This window comes from Pristiophorus japonicus, chromosome 4 (genome assembly GCF_044704955.1).
Source record: "Pristiophorus japonicus isolate sPriJap1 chromosome 4, sPriJap1.hap1, whole genome shotgun sequence".
In the NCBI taxonomy this organism is placed as follows: Eukaryota; Metazoa; Chordata; class Chondrichthyes; family Pristiophoridae; genus Pristiophorus; species Pristiophorus japonicus.
This window is the reverse complement of record NC_091980.1, coordinates 37,861,421-37,883,767: the sequence shown is the minus strand read 5'-3', so window position 1 is coordinate 37,883,767 and position 22,347 is coordinate 37,861,421. Positions and strand designations below refer to the sequence as shown.

Below are 22,347 nucleotides of genomic sequence, written 5' to 3'. Positions count from 1 at the left end.
GCCCTCTCCCCGTAATCCTTAATTCCCTTATTGGTTAAAAATCTATCTATCTTTGATTTGAAAACAATCAATGAGCTAGCCTCAACTGCTTCCTTGGGCAGAGAATTCCACAGATTCACAACCCTCTGGGAGAAAAAATTCCTTCTCAACTCGGTTTTAAATTGGCTCCTCCTTATTTTGAGGCTGAGCCCCCTAGTTCTAGTCTCCCCTACCAGTGGAAACAACCTCTCTGCCTCGATCTTGTCTATCCCTTTCATGATTTTAAATGTTTCTATAAGATCACCCCTCATCCTTCTGAACTCCAACGAGTAAAGACCCAGTCTACTCAATCTTTCATCATAAGGTAACCCCCTCATTTCTGGAATCAGCCTAGTGAATCGTCTCTGTACCCCTTCCAAAGCTAGTATATCCTTCCTCAAGTAAGGTGACCAAAACTGCACGCAGTACTCCAGGTGCGGCCTTACCAATACCTTATACAGTTGCAGCAGGACCTCCCTGCTTTTGTACTCCATCCCTCTCGCAATGAAGGCCAACATTCTATTTGCCTTCCTGATTACCTGCTGCACCTGCAAACTAACCTTTTGGGATTCATGCACAAGGACCCCCAGGTCCATCTGCACCACAGCATGTTGTAATTTCTCCCCATTCAAATAATATTCCCTTTTACTGTTTTTTTTCCCCAAGGTGGATGACCTCACACTTTCCGACATTGTATTCCATCTGCCAAACCTTAGCCCATTCACTTAACCTATCCAAATCTCCTTGCAGCCTCTCTGAGTCCTCTACACAACCCGCTTTCCCACTAATCTTAGTGTCATCTGCAAATTTTGTTGCACTACACTCTGTCCCCTCTTCTAGGTCATCTATGTATATTGTGAACAGTTGTGGTCCCAGCACTGATCCCTGTGGCACACCACTAACCACTGATTTCCAACCGGAAAAGGACCCATTTATCCCGACTCTCTGCTTTCTGTTCGCCAGCCAATTCTCTATCCATGCTAATACATTTCCTCTGACTCCGCGTACCTCTATCTTCTGCAGTAACCTTTTGTGTGGCACCTTATCGAATGCCTTTTGGAAATCTAAATACACCACATCCATCGGTACACCTCTATCCACCATGCTCGTTATATCCTCAAAGAATTCCAGTAAGTTAGTTAAACATGATTTCCCCTTCATGAATCCATGCTGCGTCTGCTTGATTGCACTATTCCTATCTAGATGTCCCGCTATGTCTTCCTTAATGATAGTTTCAAGCTTTTTCCCCACTACAGATGTTAAACTAACCGGCCCATAGTTACCTGCCTTTTGCCTGCCCCCTTTTTTAAACAGAGGCGTTACATTAACTGCTTTCCAATCCGCTGGTACCTCCCAGAGTCCAGAGAATTTTGGTAAATTATAACGAATGCATCTGCTATAACTTCCGCCATCTCTTTTAATACCCTGGGATGCATTTCATCAGGACCAGGGGACTTGTCTACCTTCAGTCCCATTAGCCTGTCCAGCACTACCCCCCTAGTGATAGTGATTGTCTCCAGGTCCTCCCTTCCCACATTCCTGTGGCCTGCAAATTTTGACATGGTTTTTGTGTCTTCCACTGTGAAGACGGAAGCAAAATAATTGTTTAAGGTCTCAGCCATTTCCACATTTCCCATTATTAAATCCCCCTTTTCATCTTCTAAGGGACCAACATTTACTTTAGTCACTCTTTTCCGTTTTATATATCTGTAAAAGCTTTTACTATCTGTTTTTATGTTTTGCGCAAGTTTACCTTCGTAATCTATCTTCCCTTTCTTTATTGCTTTTTTAGTCATTCTTTGCTGTCGCTTAAAATTTTCCCACTCCTCTAGTTTCCCACTAACCTTGGCCACCTTATACGCATTGGTCTTTGATTTGATACTTTCCTTTATTTCCTTGGTTATCCACGGCTGGTTATCCCTTCTCTTGCCGCCCTTCTTTTTCACCCTCCAGTGATACAGTGTGGTTGTAGAACATATAATCTGCTCTGCAGCACCAAGATTACTTTAGCAGCACCTCCCTCCCCTGTGACCTTTACCACCGAGAAGGACAAGAACACCATCACCTCAAAGTTGCCCCTCCAAATATCATAAATTCTGATTTGGACATATATTGCAGTTCCTTCATTGTTGTTTGGTCAATAGCCTGCAATTCTCTACCGAACACCATAATAGGAGCAACATCACCACAAGGACTGCAGCATTTCTACGAGAGGGCCCACCACCTCTTTTTGAGTGCAACAACGGAGGGATAATAAACAATATTCCCTTTAATTTTTTTTGGGTGCGCGGCCCATTCAAAATACCACGCTTGTGCGGTTTTCCCCATTTAAAAGACGGTGATCCGGCTGAGCGGGGGGAGGGTGGTCCAGAGCGCCGCACGGCTGTGCAGCTTACCGGAAACACTGACAATAAGTACTGCCTTGGCAGCATCATCCAAAGCTCATGAACAAATTTTAAAATAATCAACTGAACTTTCCCCATTCTTAACATTATTGTTCACTTATTAGGTGGCTAACTCCACTCACAATTTAAATGTCATATTCCACCAGGACCCATGTGATATTTTCTATTTATCCATGAAAGGTGTGCTGTTATACACAAGATTTCATCTGTAGCAGCCATAAGAAACAGCATGGCTATGCCAATTATTACACTTCTCCAACCCTTCCATCAGTAAAAAGGGGTCGAGGAACTCTTGACATCTTGGGGCCGAAATTCAGCAGTCCCAGAGGAAATATGTCAGAATGGGGGCGGGCCATAGACTCAAAGCCAGGCTAAGTGGCTGAATATAGGTCAGACAGGGACTCCGCGGCTGTCAATCAGCGGTGGAGTAGTGGTGATGACGCAGCGTGTGTGTGTCACCACGCTCTCTCCCTTCCGTTAAAGGGAAGAGATTCTGTCTTTTTTTTTTATCTTCGCCCACTGGGTCACCAAGGAGGGTTTCAGCCGGGCCTGTTACCTGACACCCAAGAAGGGGAGCCAGGCTGCTTGTTGGCGGTCTGGCCGAACCCGGGGGCACTATTTTGCAGGCTGATCGGGAAGTCGGCTGGCAAAAATTAATACATGGTGGCCACGGCAGTGGGCCCTCCCCTTTAAGGGCAGCTGTGCTGCCAGGCTGCTCACAGTCTTTAGAGGGTACACTGACAGAAAAACCTGTCGGGGGCATCGCGCTGTGGAGGATCAATTTCTGCAGCTGACTATTGGTCGGAAGATTTTTAAGGTCAGGGAAAGCAGTGGTGTGCATTCTGATGACACGCTTTCAGCGGTCTTCAGAATCGGGCAGTATCAGGTCGGCCAGTTGACCCCAAAGCGGCAGCCGTTGGATTCTCATGCATGAATTTTGGCCCCCTTAAATGCTTGTTTTTTAATTCATTGTTTATTGATTTTCAGTCCCAATATCATGGGATAAATTTGAAAAACAAAATCTGAATACAGTGCACAGGCAAAGTCAAAATCACAAAATATCTTAACCTGTATTTGCACTTTGTGCATTTTCTAGGGGTGTATGTACCATTGGCTATGTCTTATAAGAGGGTTGTGGAAAGGCAGGCCCCCATCCCCATATGCAGTGATCATATCCTGTCATATTATTTTCATTGCCCATTGCCCAGAGAACCAGCCAGTTCACAACTGCTGTCTCTGGTACCAGTGAGTTGGTATATTGCCTAAGTCATAATAGAAGTTGTTTGATCATGAAACAATTATTCTTTTTTTTTTAAATGAAGGAGAATTATTCCTATGCATCCCCACAGGAAAACCTAGCCTGCACTCAATTCGTTGGCTTGAGTGAGAGACTAACTGTTCAGCTAGGCATGCCAAGTTCAATCAGTCACATTTTCAAGAATCATGAGCTGACGCAAGGATGCTTATGGGTAGAAATAAAAACATTTCAGATTTTCATCTTTGATGGCATTTGATCATTTTCATGCAGATGTCTCTGAAGCTGGATCAATGTTTTTCCTCATATGGCCTCTACCCAAATTTTGTTTTCAATTTTAGAACTTTGCAGGAAATAACTTTTTCCAAACTTAACCAACAATGTCAAGGACTTGTATTTCTTCCTTACAATATATGCGATCAAATAATTTAGTCCCTATTTATTCAAGATTGGTTCATGCAGAATGCCAGAGGCAGCAGTATGTGTTTATCTGATCTGTTTATCTCTGAACACATTAGTAAATTTGGGCGCATATAATGTTTTTAAGACAATTTTACTCCTCATCTGTGTTGGGTCAATGCTCAGCCTGATGAGTTGTCAACTAAAGGTCAGGCATTCTTGCCAAATGATAGTGGCATTGAGCTAACAATGTTGAAATAAGAAAGTTATACTATTGTGACTTGTGTGTATACCTTTATCATCTCCTGTATGGCAATGTGGTGTCCAATCTATTCTGAGTACTGTGCTATGTCAGCTCCATTTATTTGTGTGCTTGTGTTATATCTCTGCTTGCGGCCATGCCGTGCTGCACAGTGTTCATTTGATGGCCTTGGGCAAGAATTCATTGTACATACGTTTTCAAGCTGAACTGGGATATCCTTTAGAAATGCCTTTAATGTGTTTTGTGCTAGGATAGTGGACAGAGAGCTGATTAAAGCACAAGTCCTTTCATGCAGCATAAACCACGCTGAAATCTTTCATTATGACCATCAGTAGATAAATGGTAATGGAATTATTGAGCCGTGCCAACTAATTGTATTGTACAAATGTGAAAATGAAATTGAAATCAACAGCCGCAAAATGCTTCATATCAGACACTTAAAACACAATTTTAGAACAAATTTAATCGATGACATCACAAGTGTGATGGTATGAATGTATTACCATTCACAGAATCACTCTTTCCTTGTATGTTCATACTGATCCCAACACAAGCCAAATAAAAGGTTCCTGCCATCTTTCAGGTATAGTACACTTCTAAATTTAGTGAAGTATAAAAAGTAGTTGTAGTATCTCAGCCTACTCCCTATAATGCAGTGCTCCCATCCTATTGCATGGAGATTTCACTGAAAATATGGCATACGGGAAGAATTTCTTTTAAAAACAAGTTGTACAGAATTCAAATCCTGTATTCTTCTCTGTCGCTCTCCTGATCAATGTGTCTCCCAGAATATCTTCTGTCCAATTGGCTACTGTAAGTAGTGTAATGCAAATGCCTGAATATGAAAAATATTGTAAGATATTCACTTAGTAGAAAAGAATAGAAATTCTCAAACCCTTTAGCTGGGGAGCCATTAATGCAGCACAAGAAAAGGAGTAGGGTATTCAGCACGCCGGGCCTGTTCCGCCAGTCAATAAAATCATGACGGATCTGTACCTCAACTCCATTTACCTGCCATTGAGTTACATCCTTGACACTCCTATCTAAGAAAAATTTGTAAATCTTAGTTTTGAACCATCATACACATCTTTTGGAGAGAGAATTCCACATCTCCACTACCCTTTGTGTGAAATAGTGCTTCTCCATTTCACTTCTGAATGGCCGAGCTCCAATTTTAAGATTATGCCCCTTACTCTGGATTTCCCCGCCAGAGGAAGTATCTACTTTATCCTTTGTAGGAAATATTTTGACACATCTTTGCTTTTTTATAATCCTTATTTTCAATCATCATGGCCCCCACCATACTGAGAGCACTGGAAGGACCACAGCATCTCTCCTGCCAAAATCAGCCAAGTAGCAATTTCCCAAAGTGCTAAAGCCATGAGACACAAGTTTCCTTTAGTCATTTCCTTTAAATCAGTTTGAATGCATTTTTGCCAGCCACAGTAAATAAATCCATCCATGTACATGTCACTCTTTCTTAGCCTTGGTACTGTTGTCTGTGGGAAGGAGACGGGAATACGCCAAATAGGAAACCCCCATGGCAAGGAGCTAGTTGTCAGTAGCAGAGAGCTGAAAAGCCAACTGTCTTACTCCAATCTTTCTCTGCATCTCTGCCTGCTTATGCTGCTCTGATCCTTGGTTACATCTCTGCCTCCTACTCAACTCTATTTCTTTTCCTGTCCTTCATACCAAGGCTGTATTTCATTCATTCTTTCAAATTAATTTCCTCCAGTAATGTTAAATGGCAGTGAGAATCCCAACCTTATAATGGGAGCAGTTCACATTAGCTAGGCTACTGTGTCAACTTTGGTAACCTGGGAGACAGTTACGTAATAAATTAAAGTAATTATCTAAGAGTGCATCCAGTCCTCCTGCTTGTTCTGTGAGGTCCTTTCAAAGTCAGCAGTGATCTCCACATATGTGACAGTGACTTGTCCAAACTTTACATTGAAAAATCCAGCCACATTTCAGCAAAGTCATCACTGTCCTGAAAGTGCAAGTACAGTTCAATGTAAGCCTGAGATACCCTTATCCAAGTGGTCATTCAACCTGTCCGAGTCTGGACGAGGGGAACAAGCTATTCAACTACACGGTACACAGTGGACCAAGCCTAATCCTATTCTTAGCTGATTTTAATAAAAGTAAACCTTCCAGGGTCACTGGGCAGCAACTATAAGTGGGACCACATGCTGCCTTTCCCCATTTTTAATCTAGGGACATGGGAGGGACAAATATACTACTTCCTCCTAAGTGTCGATTGAACTTGGAATATACTTTTCTATTCCATACCATACCAAAGAACATAAGAACTTAAGAATTAGGAACAGGAGTCAGCCATTCCACCCCTCGAGCCTGCTCCGCCATTCAATGAGATCATGGTTGATCTTCAACCTCAACTCCACTTTCCTGCACTATCCCCATATCCCTTGATTCCCTTAATATCCAAAAATCTTTTGATCTCTGTCTTGAATATAATCAACGACTGAGCCTCCACAGCTCTCTGGGGTAGAGAATTCCAAAGACTTACCATCCTCTGAGTGAAGAAGGGTCTCCCCATCTTAGTCCAAAATGGCCGACCCCTTATTCTGAGACCGTGACCCCTGGTTCTAGATTCCCCAGCCAGAGGAAGCATCCTCTCTGCATCTACCCTGTCAAGCCCTGCAAATGTTGTATGTTTCAATGAGATCGCCTCTCATTCTTCGAAACTCTAGAGAATATACCTAGTCTACTCATCTCTCCTCATAGGACAATCCTCCTATCCCAGGAATCAGTCTGGTGATCCTTTATTGCACTCCCTCAATGGCAAGTGTATCCTTCCTTAGGTAAGGAGACCAAAACTGTACACAATGCGGTCTCACCAGGGCCCTATATAATTGTAGTAAAACATCTTTACTCTTACGCGCAAATCCTCTTATAATAAAGGTCAACATACCATTTGCTTTCTTAATTGCTTGCTGTACCTGCATGTTAACTTTCAGTGATTTGTGTACAAAGACACCCAGCTTCTTTGAACACCAACATTTCCCAATCTCTCTCCATTTAAAAAATACTGTGCTTTTCTATTTTTCCAATCAAAGTGGATAACTTCACATTTCTCCACCTTATATTCCATTTGCCATGTTCTTGCCCACTCACTTAGCTTATCTATATCCCCTTGAAGTCTCTTTGCCTCCTCCTCACAACTTACATATAAGACTTACATTAAATTAGAACCATATAAATTTATAACACCAATGGAGACCACTTAGCCCCTTGTATCTGTGCTAACTCTTTTCTAGAGCAGTCCAAATATAACCCCACAGCTCCACTCTCTCCCCATGGACATATATTTTCCTGTTTCTACTTACCAAGAATTCCTTCAAAATTGCAATCGTGTGTGCCTTAACCAATTCCTGTGGCAAAGGAGTTCCTGCTGTAACAACCTTCTATGTAAATACATTTTGCTCGTTCAAGGTGTTAGCCTTGGCTCAGTTGGTAGTACTAGCACCTCTGAGTCAGAAGGTTGTGGGTTCAAGCCCCATTCCACAGACTTGAGCACAAATCCTAGGTTGATACTTGAGTGCACCGAGGCCTAGTCTGCCCTCTCAGGTAGGTGCAAAAGATCCCATGGCACTATTCAAAGACAAGCAGGGGAGTTCTCCTGGTATCTTGGCCAATATTTATCCTTCAACTAACACCACTACAACATATTGACAAGGTGCCACATAAAAGGTTACTGCACAAGATAAAAGTTCACGGGGTTAGGGGTAATAGATTAGCATGGATAGAGGATTGGTTAACGAACAGAAAACAGAGAGTCGAGATAAATGGTTCATTCTCTGGTTGGCAATCAGTAACGAGTGGGGTGCCGCAGGGATCAGTGCTGGGACCCCAACTATTTACAGTCTATATTAACGACTTGGAAGAAGGGACTGAGTGTAACATAGCCAAGTTTGCTGACGATACAAAGATGGGAGGAAAAGCAATGTGTGAGGAGGACACAAAAAACCTGCAAAAGGACATAGACAGGCTAAGTGAGTGGGCAAAAATTTGGCAGATGGAGTATAATGTTGGAAAGTGTGAGGTCATGCACTTTGGCAGAAAAAAAAATCAAAGAGCAAGTTATTATTTAAATGGAGAAAGATTGCAAAGTGCTGCAGTACAGCAAGATCTGGAGGTACTTGTGCATGAAACACAAAAGGATAGTATGCAGGTACAGCAAGTGACCAGGAAGGCCAATGGAATCTTGGCCTTTATTGCAAAGGGGATGGAGTATAAAAGCAGGAAGTCTTGCTATAGCTATATAGGGTATTGGTGAGGCCACACCTGGAATACTGCGTGCAGTTTTGGTTTCCGTATTTACGAAAGGATATAGTTCAGAGAAGGTTCACTAGGTTGATCCCGGGGATGAGGGAGTTGACTTATGAGAAAAGGTTGAGTAGGTTGGGCCTCTACTCAGTGGAATTCAGAAGAATGAGAGGTGATCTTATCGAAATGTATAAGATTATGAGGGGGCTTGACAAGGTGGATGCAGAGAGGATGTTTCCACTGATGGGGGAGACTAGAACTAGAGGACATGATCTTAGAATAAGGGGCCGCCCATTTAAAACTGAGATGAGGAGAAATTTCTTTCTCAGGGATAAAGGGTTATGGGGAGCAGGCAGAGAAGTGGAGCTGAGTCCATGATCAGTCAGCCATGATCTTATTGAATGGTGGAGCAGGCTCGAGGGGCCGTATGGCCTACTCCTGTTCCTATTTCTTATGTTCTTATATTATCTGGCCATTATCACTTTGCTGTTCTGGGAGCTTGCTGTGTACAAATTGGCCGCCGCGTTTCCTACATTACAACAAAGATTACACTTCACATACTTCACTGGCTGTAATGCGCTTTGTGATGTCCCGGGCTCATGAAAGGTGCAATATAAATGCAAGTTTTTTATTCTTTTATAAATTGTGAAAGCTGGAAAGTAGCTTTGAAAATGCTGTTCTGTTTGGGCCATAGCCAGAGCTCCCAAATCTCATGCGTCCCCTGTCCAATACAGAAACTTCTGCATTCCCGCTGGAACTGATTTCTTTTTCTAACAAGCACCATTCTCTCGGGTTAACAATTCTACACTTGGTACTTTCCTTGGTACTTTGCTTTGACCATGCACTGATTGTTTTGATATGGAGCCAGGATCACAGATGAATCTACGAAATAGCGCAAACTCCCTAGATCTTCCTGGTCCCTTTCACAGATCGTAAAACACGAGGGAAGACTTGAAGCAAACTTATTGCAACCTCCTATGCTTAAAAAAAACAAGGAAAAGGATAAGAAAAACAGAGACTGCTGGTTGCAATTCATAAACCATTGTACAAAATCCATCAGTTTCTCATTAGCCACTCAGCAATCAAAGGCTTATCTTACTTCTCAGGCGAGCTTGTCAACACACAGCTTTCAAGGTTCCTGGGTCCAAATAAAACCACTTACTCAATGCTTGAACCTTACACCAAGCACCATCAATTTGGTACCACTATTTAAGGGCATGACACCCAATTGCAAAATGCTTATTTTGTCAAGCCAGTATCTCTAAGAATAAATTCATTTTCCAAGGTGTCCTACTGATCGAGCACTGTATGGAAATCTACTACAGCACAGAAGATTTGCACATTTATTTTACATAAACTACTGCATTACCATCTTATATTACAGCTAATTTAGGATCAGCAGATCAATTGAAATGCATTGATTTCTCTTGTCTGCTACCTTGTTGTTTACTGAAATTGGCAAGCACGAGGAAAACACTCCATAAACACTGCATTTCATATGGGCACACAAGGACAGAGCTATAGTATCATTGCAGCGTCTCACCCTTCAGTGACTGGTGGCCATGCTTGACATAAGTACACATTATGTGAAAATTGTAAAATATAGAATATATGTTGTCCTGCTGAAATATCAGTTCCAAGGGTGATGATAAATGTTTCAAATAATCCAACAGTCAGGGTGATAAAGGCAAAACATTGGCTTGTTCCAAATGCAATTGGATGCTTTGATGAAGGAGTTAAGATTCCACAGGGATTAACTTTGATGGGTTGAATTTTCCTTCTTGTTCCCGTCTCTCTGCTTTGAGTCACATGGTATTCTACTGTTGCCCATAGACAACATGACATCACAGTGTAACAATTAACCGAGCTACCCACTGATTTTCTTAAAACAATCCCAAAAAGCTTCTTCTATTTTTTTTATGAAGTCAAGTTTCTAGGTGAAGACACTCAGAAATAATTTCATTAACACAGTGCAAATATTACTTTTGAAGCAGTGGTCTTCTCATCTCCTGCTATTACACAGACATTAATGCTGACTGGGGGCCTGTGGCACATAAATGGGTGTTGAGGTGCAGACTGGTGCAGGCAGGATTGGGTGCTGAGATTGGCATTGCCAGGGCTGGTTGGTCCGGTACAGATTGGTACCGACAGGGCCAAGCAATGAGATTCAGGACCGACAGGGCAGTGGGACACAGGCTCCTTCTTAACTGTGCAGAGAGGCACAAGCATTTACTGACATAGTAGAGCGGTGAGGCATGTACCAACAGGGCTGGCCTGTGAGGTGTACACTGTTCCTGTGGGGCTTGTGGTAAGATGCTGGTCTGTACTGCCGGAGGCTGGCCAGCGATGTGCACAATGTGAGGTTGGGTGGTGAGACAGAAGCACGTACAAATAGGGCTAACCAGTGAAGTGCACACGGTTTACTGACAAGGCTAGGCAGTGAAGCACAGATTGCTGCTGACAGGGTTGAGCAGCAAGGCACACACACAGGTGCTGACACGGCCAGATTGCGAGGCAAGCTGGGTAGTGAGATCTGGGCATGTATAGAGAGGGATGTGGCCTGCAGCCCATTTGTAAAAGATTTGTTCTTTTAGAGTGTCCTTACAACAAAACTTCTGGACAGAACTGTGGGCAGTCAGGCGTGTCAAATGTTTGTAACAGTTTATAATATTAAGAACTCTCATGGTAAGACAAAACAAAGGAAGACACTCATTTAAAAAGAAAAGGAAACTGCATGGGAGCTCTGTACAAGCAACTTCACCCAATTATCTAACTCTGGCTTTCTTTGTCATTATTTGCATTTTTTTGTGTGCATAGCTTCTGACACCGATGTGGCCACTTTCAATTGTTGGGCATAGTATTGGATAACATTTCCACCAAAATTCAACTGGGGACTTGCTACCTAAACCACGTTTTCATCTTACAAGGCTAACAAGGCCTTCTGAGACTGCAGGAAGTAAGATCTATTACTGAAGAGTGTCAGAATAAGGCTAACAAGTTTCAATGTGAATAGAGCATTGTGGGCTAAGACCAGCACAGCCAGTATTCCTAGTGAGACAGAAAGCTTCTCCTTCCTACTGAGACAGGGGCAGATTTGCATTTGCACAGAATGAGGGGCACAATCCTGTTCGCACTGCCACAGCGGCAGGCTCACACTCACACTGAGATAACTACAGGCCTCCACTCAAGCTGAGCCAGGCACAGTTCTTTTTCATAGAAGCAGCTGCATGCCCACATCGATGGGCTCCCATTCGCACTGAGGCACTCGCGCCTCACTGCACAATGAGATAATCACAGTCCTCCTCCTCTACTTACACTGAGACTGATAGCCACTCATTTGCATAGCAGCTGTCTCCTCCCCCGAACTTTTCACCGAGACAGATAATTCCTCACCTACAACCAATACCGCCTAATTGAACAGAGACAGAGGCAGAGACAGAAACAAATCCCCCATTCACATTAAAGCAGCATGACCCAGGATAAAATATATTGGAGGTCTACAGTGCTGCGCAATTATCCACTGCTACGTTGGTGAACTTTTAAAAACACATGCAATCCCAGCAAAGGGCAGCATGGTAGTTCAGTGAATTAGTGACATCTAGCGGTAGCAAAGAGTGGTAGCAAAGAGTTTCTGCTCCAAAATATTATCAGTGCAGCTATTGTACCAAAAACAGAAGAATGATCAAGATCAATTTAAGCAACAATGGACAACAAGCCAACAAGACAGTTGACCAAGGGAATGCATTTTAATGGAAGGGTAAGACTGCAAGGCTGAGTCATTCAGTGAAAACATACTCTGCTCAATTATATCTCACTAACTAGCTTCATCTTCATTCTATTTAAATTATTTCAAAATTATGAGGGATTTTGATGGAGTAAATAGGGAGAAACTGTTTCCACTGGCAAGAGGGTTAGTAACCAGAGGACACAGAAGAGGATAATTTATTTTATGCAGTGTGTTATGATGAGCTGGAATGCATTTCCTAAAAGGGTGGTGGAAGCAGATTCAATAGTAACTTTCAAAGGGGAATTAGATATATAGTTAAAAAGAAAAAAAATACAAGGCTATTGGTAACTCTTTCAGAGAGCTGACATAGGCATGATGGGCTGAATGCCCTCATTCTGTGCTGTATGATTCTATGAAATGTAAATGTATGCTGTAGCTTGTTTATGCTTGTTTGATCTAATGTATGTTTGACCTTGATGTGTGCGATCAACATTTGGGCCTGAGGCGGCTATGTATGTTGAAAGAAGCTTCAGATAGCCAGAAGAAACTCAGTGTGCTCATCTAACAATAAAAATGTTATCAATGTTAACCTTAATCCTACTGTTAATATTTTAAGGTTTTGAAAAAAACATATTGTCCCCACCTCTGCTTTGCTGCCTCAGAGAATATAACAGGTTGTCTCACACACTCAATCATGCAAAGAAAGGTGGGGCAAGAACCTCAGACCCATCAAGCCAATCCTGTCCTGACATGCTGCAATCACATACACCACTGACTTAAACCTATCTTTCAGAGGTGAAAAAAGGAAAAAAAATGGCCAATTCAGGAAAATCTCTCGGAAGTTCCTTTCTAACTCTTGAAGGCAATCAAGACTGGATCCAGAAGATCATTGTGACTCATAACTCTTCACGGTTACCTAGCAGCTTACCATTTATAACTAGAAACATCCTCTTCACTCAGGAACTTGTCAAGTTCCCGTTCAAAACACTGTAATGTATCCGCACCTATTGCATTTTAGGTATTTATTTTCCAGAGAGCAATGACTCTTTGAGAAAAATACTTCATGGCATCTAACCTAGCTTTTTGTTTACATATTTTCTATACATGCCATCTAGCCCAACGATCCTTATCCATCTTCACTGACCTATCCAAACAGACTCAATCCATTCATCCATTTAAAAATCTCAATCATATCACCACGAAAACAGCCCCACATCTTGGACCCTATCACCATACGAGTTCTTTGGATAGGTATCATTCTACAATTCTCCCCTGCAATTTTTCCATAGAGTTGATATCCACCATGTATGGGAACCCAAATTGGACATACACATTGTAAGAAATTAGGGATACCTAAACATATATGGTTATGCGAACAAAACATTGACACAAATAATGCTGTGTTTATATGATTGTGTTAGAGCTGGAGACAAGGAGTCTCTTCGGGCTAATGTGCTTTGGTTTCCTGCGGATGGTATAGCATTCTGTACTATATATAATCTCCTTGTTTCCAAGTGATTATCTGTTGTTTTAAGTTTAGACTTGAATCTTGTTTATGTATTTTATGTATACTGCTTGGGAGGGATTGAAGTTAGTTTAACAAGACTGTTTGCGAAGTTAAGGTAAACACAATCTCAAAATGGAGTCGTTTGCTCGATCGTAAAGATGGTAACAACTGATTGAAGTGAGACAGCTCTGGCTTTGGGCCTCATGGTTGAGAGGGTACAGGGCCAGGCCTTGTATTAATTGTATCCGAAAGGATAGAGACCAGGGAGATAAGACATGAATTCCAATAAAGGAACCCTGAGAAAGTATAGAAAGGAAAGATATATGAACAAGATCATGAGACATCTTTAGAGAGGGCTTTGATTCAAGAATTGAAACAAAGAACTCAAAGCCCCATTGGGTACTGAGTTTTTAAGGGAACCTCTATGGGCCAAAATTTCTTGTCAATATCTAATTTCAGGCTCATCCCTAAAAAGAGAATAAAAGTAACCTCCTGCGGGCTTGATCACAGATGGTGGAGGTGAGAGCTATACAGAAGTTGGACTGGTCGAACGCATTTTTGAGAGAGGTCCTATGCTTTAAAGAGGTTCTAGACGAAAGGAAGAGAGGCCGCTCAGAGGACTGCTCACATGCGCCAACCCTCTGTCTGATTGGATCGGTACCAGCTACTTGTCACGGTTGTATGTTTTTGCTGTATAACTAATGTGTTATATTCCATCTTAAACTCTGATTAAACACAACACATCCACCATATTGGTTTGCACTCAAACCTAATTATTTAAAGAGACCAGAGATAGCCGTAAACTGGTTATTTCTAACAACATGCACAAAAAGTACACAAAAGCACAAAGATGTGACCAACCAGAAGTCAAAAGATGCAGCTAAAGCATAATCAAATCCTGCTTTAATGATTAGCTTCTCCTTGAGCAAATAGGTGTTGGCATATAAATTGGACATATGTTGTGCTAATACATTCACTAGTGGAAGTAGGAAACCTCACAGCAAACTAAAACTTGGTACCATAGTTACAATACAAACACTTTGTTGTTCTCATATAAAAAGATTCCATAATAAGATGAGAGGGTCAACATGTGACCCTCTGGTGAAGGTATAGCGCTATGATCTTACCACAGGACATTACAGTCAGCTAGATTGCTACAAGTCAGTGCTTTAATAGTGCAAGAGTTTAAAATTATTCATTAAATAATTTTAGCCTCACCAGTACTGGCTATGTTTAACATATGTTTGGAAAAAGACACTCAGTTGTTTATATTTTGGTGCCCTGAAAGTAGGAACATAGCGCTATACCTTCATCAGAAGGTCACATGTTGATCCTCATCTTATTATGGAATCTCTTTATATAAGCAAAATTAATAATTTGTTTCAAAACTGTAGACACTAAACAGGGTATTGGCCCATGGTAAGATGCCAGTGCTATGACTTCATCACTGACGGTTCATTATCTTATGTGGCCACTCTATGATCTTTCTCTAGACCTAAACCATGAGATAAAAATATGCCTTCTAAAGTATCATGAACACCATGATACAATGACATAAGGTCCCCTTGAAGAAGGAGAAAAATGGATTTATTTACAAACTTATCTTGTTTACCGTGCCACTGCATCAAAAATAGTAGGCACCAAAATGAACAGCAGCTTCTCATTTCCAAGGGGTGGCAAGACTGAAAGCTATACTATTACTGGCTTTTAAACGCACATACCTGTTTCCTCATCAGATTCCTTCTCGTTCTCTGAATCGGTCAATGTGAGGGCTGAATTTTCTCGACTGGACAGCCCTGAGCTGCGTCTGGATTTGATGCCCCTCCCCCATAACCTAATAGCATGCTCTGGAGAAATGGCACCTTCTGTGTCAGAGTCTGCGTCGCTCAGGGAATATCCACGATGGAGGAGCCCCATGTCTGGACAATAAGCAGTGCTGCGGTGAGGGGAGGGCTCACAGATTCCCAGTTCTGTCAGTGTGAAATTGGCTCCTGCACATAAACAAAAGAAGGATACATATCACGCACTCCCTACTTACAGAGACAGTGCAATCATACTCAAGAGTATTAGATTTGTACAGTGAGCAGCAGCAAGGAACTTATCCAGTTCCAGCCTGAGCTCTTTATCTTGATTCCTAATCAAATTGTATAGTAACACCAAAAATGCCCCATTATCTGTGAGGTGAAAGGAAAGAGGAGCACTTCAAAAATTGTTACGCATAGTCTTCAAATGAATTACTTTTTAAAACCGACTGGGAAGCTGCCCCATTCTATTCGAGATTTCATTGGAAAGTAAATCGGGTGGGTTGCAAAGTGGACAACTGGTCCGACTGCATTAGTTCGCCGCTGTATGGGTTACGTGCATTAACCAAATACCTAGCAACAAATTTTATGAAGCAAGTATTTATTTATTTAGCAATGGCCAATTTCCTGTCAAATGGGTGTAAATACCACCACCAGAAAGCAGTGGCCTTTGCCCCAGGGTATTTCAAGCTGTGAAGCAGAAGACATTTTGCGTAGTTAAATTATCTGTCAGTAAGATGCAAGCATTTTATCCCAAAAACCATGGTTGCCATCGCCTTCCACCAATCTGGTGCAGGTCAGCTCTGCTGTCCAGCCCAGGTTGGTAGGTTTTGGCTGAGCAATTTTAAATATGAATATATTGTGGCTGATTTGTGTGGAAGGCACAGGGCCAGACTCCTGTTCTGTTCAGGGCAAGGCTCTGGTAGTTTCTGAGGCTTTAAAAATATACTGTAAATGTTCCAGATGGTGTCAAGTGCTCCTTCCATTTGGTTTTAACACTGCTCCACAATCTGCTGTTGGAAACTGTAGGCTGATTAACATCAACCTGCATCTGATTGACATGAAGTGCTCACAGTAGCGTAACAGCCTGTGGTGACTGAGCAGGAACTGCAGTCTTATGGCCAGCTTCCAGATACCCCCAGGCGCTGGTGCACCTGTACGTTCAATGCCTAATGAAGACTGCTATTTTAGTGTTTGCAAGATCACCAGATACTTATAGATGAGGAAAGCCATTGGGCCCATCTTAATGCATCCATCCTCAAAAACCTTACATTCACCCGATTGATGTTCAGAAGGCCATTCCAAGTTAATCACTCTCTCCATGAAGAAGAACCTCATGATATCAGTCCTAAAGTTAGCGTTTTCCAGTTTGAATCTGTGTCCCCTTGTCCTAGTCCCACTTTTTAAATTTAAAATAGTATTCTGGATAGTCCTTTTCCATACCATTTACTATTTTAAAAACCTCTTTAATATCACCTCTCAGACACTTCCCTCTTTGCAGGATGACAAGCTCACGTCTCTGCAGTCAGTCTTTCCTTATAATTCAGAGCCCTGATACTGGAGATAAGCCTCTGCACTGCCTCCAGCACTCTTGAACGTCTCCTTTGTTTCTTGGCGATCAGAGTGCTCAAAGTGTGGTCTGACCAGTTTATATTTGCTATGAGCATTTCTGCTGAGTATTAAGAACATAAGAAATAGGAGCAGGAGTAGGTCATACGGCCCCTCGAGCCCGCTCCGCCATTCAACACAATCATGGCTGATCCGATCATGGACTCAGGTCCACTTCCCTGCCCACTCTCCATAACCGCTTATTCCCTTATCGTTCAAGAAACTGTGTATTTCTGTCAAATTATTCCATGTACCAGCTATCATAGCTCTCTGAGGCAGCGAATTCCACAGATCCACAACCCTCTGAGAGAAGAAATTTCTCCTCATCTCAGTTTTAAATGGGCGGCCCTTTATTCTAAGATTATGCCCCCTAGTTCTAGTCTCTCCTATCAGTGGATACATCCTCTCTGCACCCACTTATTAGCCCCCTCATAATCTTATACGTTTCGATAAGATTACCTCTTACTCTTCTGAATTCCAATGAGTAGAGGCCCAACCTACTCAACCTTTCCTCATAAGTCAACCCCCTCATCTCCGGAATCAACCTAGTGAACCTTCTCTGGACTGTCTCAAAAGCAAGTATATCCTTTCGTAAATATGGAAACCAAAACTGCACGCAGTATTCCAGGTGTGGCCTCAACAATACCCTGTACAATTGTAGCAAGACTTCCCTGCTTTTATACTCCATTCTCTTTGCAATAAAGGCCAAGATTCCATTGGCCTTCCTGATCACTTGTTATACCTGTATACTGACTTTTTGTATTCTTGAATCCCTGAATATATCACAGAGATATAATAATGGCACAGTTTGTTCGCAACTTCCTTTAATTTGTTTTCCACTGTATTGGGTATGTAGTTCAACATTATAACAAAAGCAATATATTACATTTGCTGGAAATCTGAAATAAAAACAGAAAATGCTGGAAGCACTCAGCAGGTCAGGCAGCATTTGTAGAGAGAGAAGCAGAATTAACATTTCAGGTTGATGATCTTTCATTTGAACTGATGACGGTCATCGGCTTGAAACGTTAACTCTGATTCTCTCTCTGCAGATACTGCCTGTCTTGCTGACTGTTTCCAGCATTTTCTGTTTTTGGTTCAACATTATATTCGTTTTGTTGATTGCTACTCTGTATTGGCTGGATATGTTCAGCATTGAGGCAATGAAGATGCCTAGGTCTCTTATAGCTACATCCTCAGTACTGCTGCTGAAATACACATGTTGCTATTTTCTCCTTCCAATGTGTTCATTGGTATTTTCTAATAATACCTTCAATGTAGCAGAGCTGTGAAACCAATGCTGTTTGAAGGCTCCCATCTGAAAGGTGAAAGGTGTGCTGACCTCAGAATTTGAGATTAGATAATGTTAACATTATCTTCACACTGCAGAAATAATTAGTCTGGCATCTCATGTGGCAGTGATTCTGCCTCATCAATGGTTCAAATAAAAGTTACTATGATTTCAGTTTTATCACAGATGAATTCTGTGTATTTGCAGCAAGAAGTGTACTTATGACTGATTGAAGAGAAAAATAATTTTTTGCTTGCATATCTGGGCGTTATTGCCTGTCATGACTGGTATTGCTTTATATCTCTTTATGTTTTCCTCTCCTGAGTTTTCCAGATGCTCCTTCATAGATTTTTCCCCTAAGTTCCACGACCTTTGTACCCAGTATATGTTCCCAGCTGCCCCACCAGACCATTTTTTCAATCCAACTGCATCCTCCTAGCTATTATCTAAGTCCTAGCTAATTTTTATGTCCAATATCTTTCCCCGGCTGTCCCTTCCTGGTCTTTTTCTGGACCTAGTTGCCTTTTCATGGCTATTTCTTCTTCTCCAGATGCCGTTCATGCCCAGTGTGCTTTTCTAACTGCCCCTTCCTCAGCATGTTCTACCGCTAGCTACCTTTGTTTTGGTGGCATTCCACGCTCTTTCCTGGCTGTTTCAGCCATACCAATTATCATTCCTGGAAACTTGGGCTCTGTATCTGTCAACCTGACATCTTCAGCTTGTCAATTGCCCTTGCTTGCAGATCTGAGACTCTCTCCTTGCACAAATACTGCTTTGCATCTCCATACCTTCAAACTCAGGCCTCAACTTAACAGGCCTGCATTGCTTCATAAGTGCAGCCCAGCTAATAAGTTTTGGTTATCTTGAGACCCTTTCTCCCATAAGTAGAGTGACTGGCACGTTAACCTTATCTTGCCTTTCGAGATGGATCATTTAACCATGAGAAGAATATCTATTATGATCCATACCACATTTTCGCTCCAAAATGTTTTGATCTCATATTGTATTAATACTGTGCCACATATCCTCAAAGATCATGCACTTGCTTCACATTAAGTGATTGGTGGATCTGGACTCTGACTATCACTAACATTCACCATCAAATCGTTCCACTGAATTAGAATTCCACCTGCATTCATGCTGCTCGGAATAAGGCACAACAGGAGAGTGCGCTGGATTAGGGGAGAGAAGAATAATCAGGAATAGCAGCCCCTCTTCTTCCCCACTGTACAGCACATTTTATTCATCAGTCAAGGTGGGGACAAAGAGAGCTCTGTGGATCAGCCATTACAGTTCCTTTACTGCAATTAGAGGTAAAGCAAAATAAATTGAGGAAACACCAAAACACCAGGGCACATGTTAAAGGAGTGCATTCCATGAATGCAGCAGAGTAAAAGCCCTTTGAAATGAACAAATTGTTGCTCTTTAGCATTTTGTCAGAAATGTTACAAATCAGGGTTTATTTTTTTTTGTGATAAAAATATAAATTATGATGGTGTTAAAGCCAACTGTGACATAGGGTAGCCCACATACACGGAATCCATATTCCAAAGCAGCAGTGCTGACTGTTTTAAAATATTGTTAGACTTTTTAGCAATTATTTCTGCTGCCGGGTGGTATTAAAGATCAATTCTAACAATAACGATACTTGTGATCACCACAGAAGACAGGTGCCTTTCCCACCTCTGAAAAACAATTCACTAATCACAGAGTACATGCCAAACTTCCTCATAAATGGATCTGACATCATTTCAGTTAAGATGTCACAATACAACAATAGCCAATTCATCCCATGCTGTTGTACTCAGTCTGCCAGCAAATCTCCTCTCTCCGTTACCAGCTCCAATTCGCCATTTAGCTCATTTACTTTTCCCATGTACAGTCACAATATTAGAAAGAAAACACACTTCAGCAAGTCTTGTATTTATTACATGGAGAATAATCGGTACTTGGGAGTGGTTACCAAGTTATTCCCATGTACCTCATTTTAATATAGCTGATGAGAGGCAGTTTCAATTGGCTCTGTCTTATGGGTTTTCAGAACTGTGTCATCGTTGCCAAGGGTTCATGTTACATAGAGAATAAACCAGGGCTGATTTTTTTAATAAGTCTGTAACCCACTTTACAGATATCCTCAAAAATCATCCGCGTTCAAAGAATGTGTTACAGCCTCTAACTCTCAGCTTCCCACAACAACATCTTGCATCTGTGTAGCACCTTCAAAATAGAAAAAGACATATTTCGAAAAAAATCTTTTCTTATGCTTTGTGATTGGAATTTTACGACAAAAGCATCTTTTGTTGAGAATCAGCAATGTTTTTTGTACAAGTTGTTGCCGAAGCTGAGTCTTGCTCAACAACAGTTCCCAAAGAAGCAAGACGTTATGTGAAGTGCCCTGTTAAAATATAGCCATTAAAATAGTACTTAATAGAGTGCGATTCACTTGCAGTGGTCAGAGGGCGCCTCCCGACTGTCCGAATGCAAACTCCAGATACTGTGCAAGAAAAGCCAGTATTTACTGCTATAAGCTTTTCTCAGACTTTGAAGAGCACTAAGCTCACATAATAAGTTTATATCTCTCCCAGTCTGTCAAGTCCCAACGAAAAAACAGTTAAGAACAGCTGTTGAGGATTTATCTGTTCTTACCAGCTGTTCTGGCTGGCATAATTCTTGTTTTCCATTACTCTAACAATTCAATGAGTTTTAGTGATGTTGAGGAGATATTACCACTCCTATCGATTGCCTTTGCAGGTACAGCAAGATACAGACGGTGGGAGCGCGGCTTCCTAGCAAGACAAAACATATGTTCAAGAATGGATTCGGTCTTAAATTTCACTTGTAAAGAGACCAGGACAACACTCAACATTATATGTCGTATGCGACTTTTAAGATGCAGATCCAGATTGCTAAAGCAACACTGCTTTCATTTCTTCATTCTGTTCCAAGAAAGCGCTCCTTTTTTGTAGTCACAAACACACAACTGACGAATTTTGGTAAGCATGCAGTGGTGAAGATTGATTTGAAAAAAAAAATCCAGCAGCACTGATCAAAGTCCTTTCCAGTGGATTAGATTTTGACCTACGAGTGAGCCTGTCAGAGTGCACCTCCACTCAACTGTTCCTTATGCAAACTATCGTCTTCCTCGTGTTGTAAAGGCATGAACTGTGCTTTCTGCATTTTTAAAGAAAAAATGACTTTCATTTATAAAGTGCATTTCACAATCTTAGAGTGTCCAATGCGCTTAATTTGCATTACAGTCAAAGAAGTATTTTTTGATATATAGTCACTGTTGTAATGTAGGAAACGCGGTAACCAAATTGCAGGCAGCAAGGTCCCACAGACAGCAATGTGATAATGACCAGATCATCTGTTTTTTTTTAGTGATGTTGGTTGAGGGATAAATATTGTCTGGGCTACTGGGGAATACTCCACTGCTCTTCTTCGGAATTATGCCATGGGATCATTTATATCCACCTGAGGGGACAGACAGAGCCTCGGTTTAATGTCTCATCTGAAAGATGGCACCTCCAACAGTGCAGCACTCCCTCAGTGCAGCATTGGAGTGTCAGCCTAGACTGTGCTCAGATCGCTAGAGTAGGACTTGAATCCACAATTCTTCTGACTCAGAGGCAAGAGTGTTACCAACTGAGCCGTAGCTAACACCTAAATACAGCTGGCTGAAAACAGAAATGCATTACTGGAAATACATTGTGAACTATTCAGACTGAATTAATAACAGTTTTAAAGTTACTTTATTTTAAGTGTTGTGATTAGCGATGGGAG

At 41.6% G+C, this 22,347-nt stretch overlaps 1 protein-coding gene across 1 annotated transcript in view; it reads right to left on the bottom strand.

Annotated features, from left to right (window-relative positions):
* The window catches only part of LOC139262438 (teneurin-2-like), an 84,410-nt gene that overhangs the window by 26,112 nt on the left and 35,951 nt on the right, over nucleotides 1-22,347 (bottom strand). Inside the window, exon 2 of the mRNA XM_070877629.1 lies at nucleotides 15,585-15,854. Coding sequence (XP_070733730.1) covers nucleotides 15,585-15,854 — 270 coding nt within the window. The remainder of the gene's footprint in view (nucleotides 1-15,584; nucleotides 15,855-22,347) is intronic.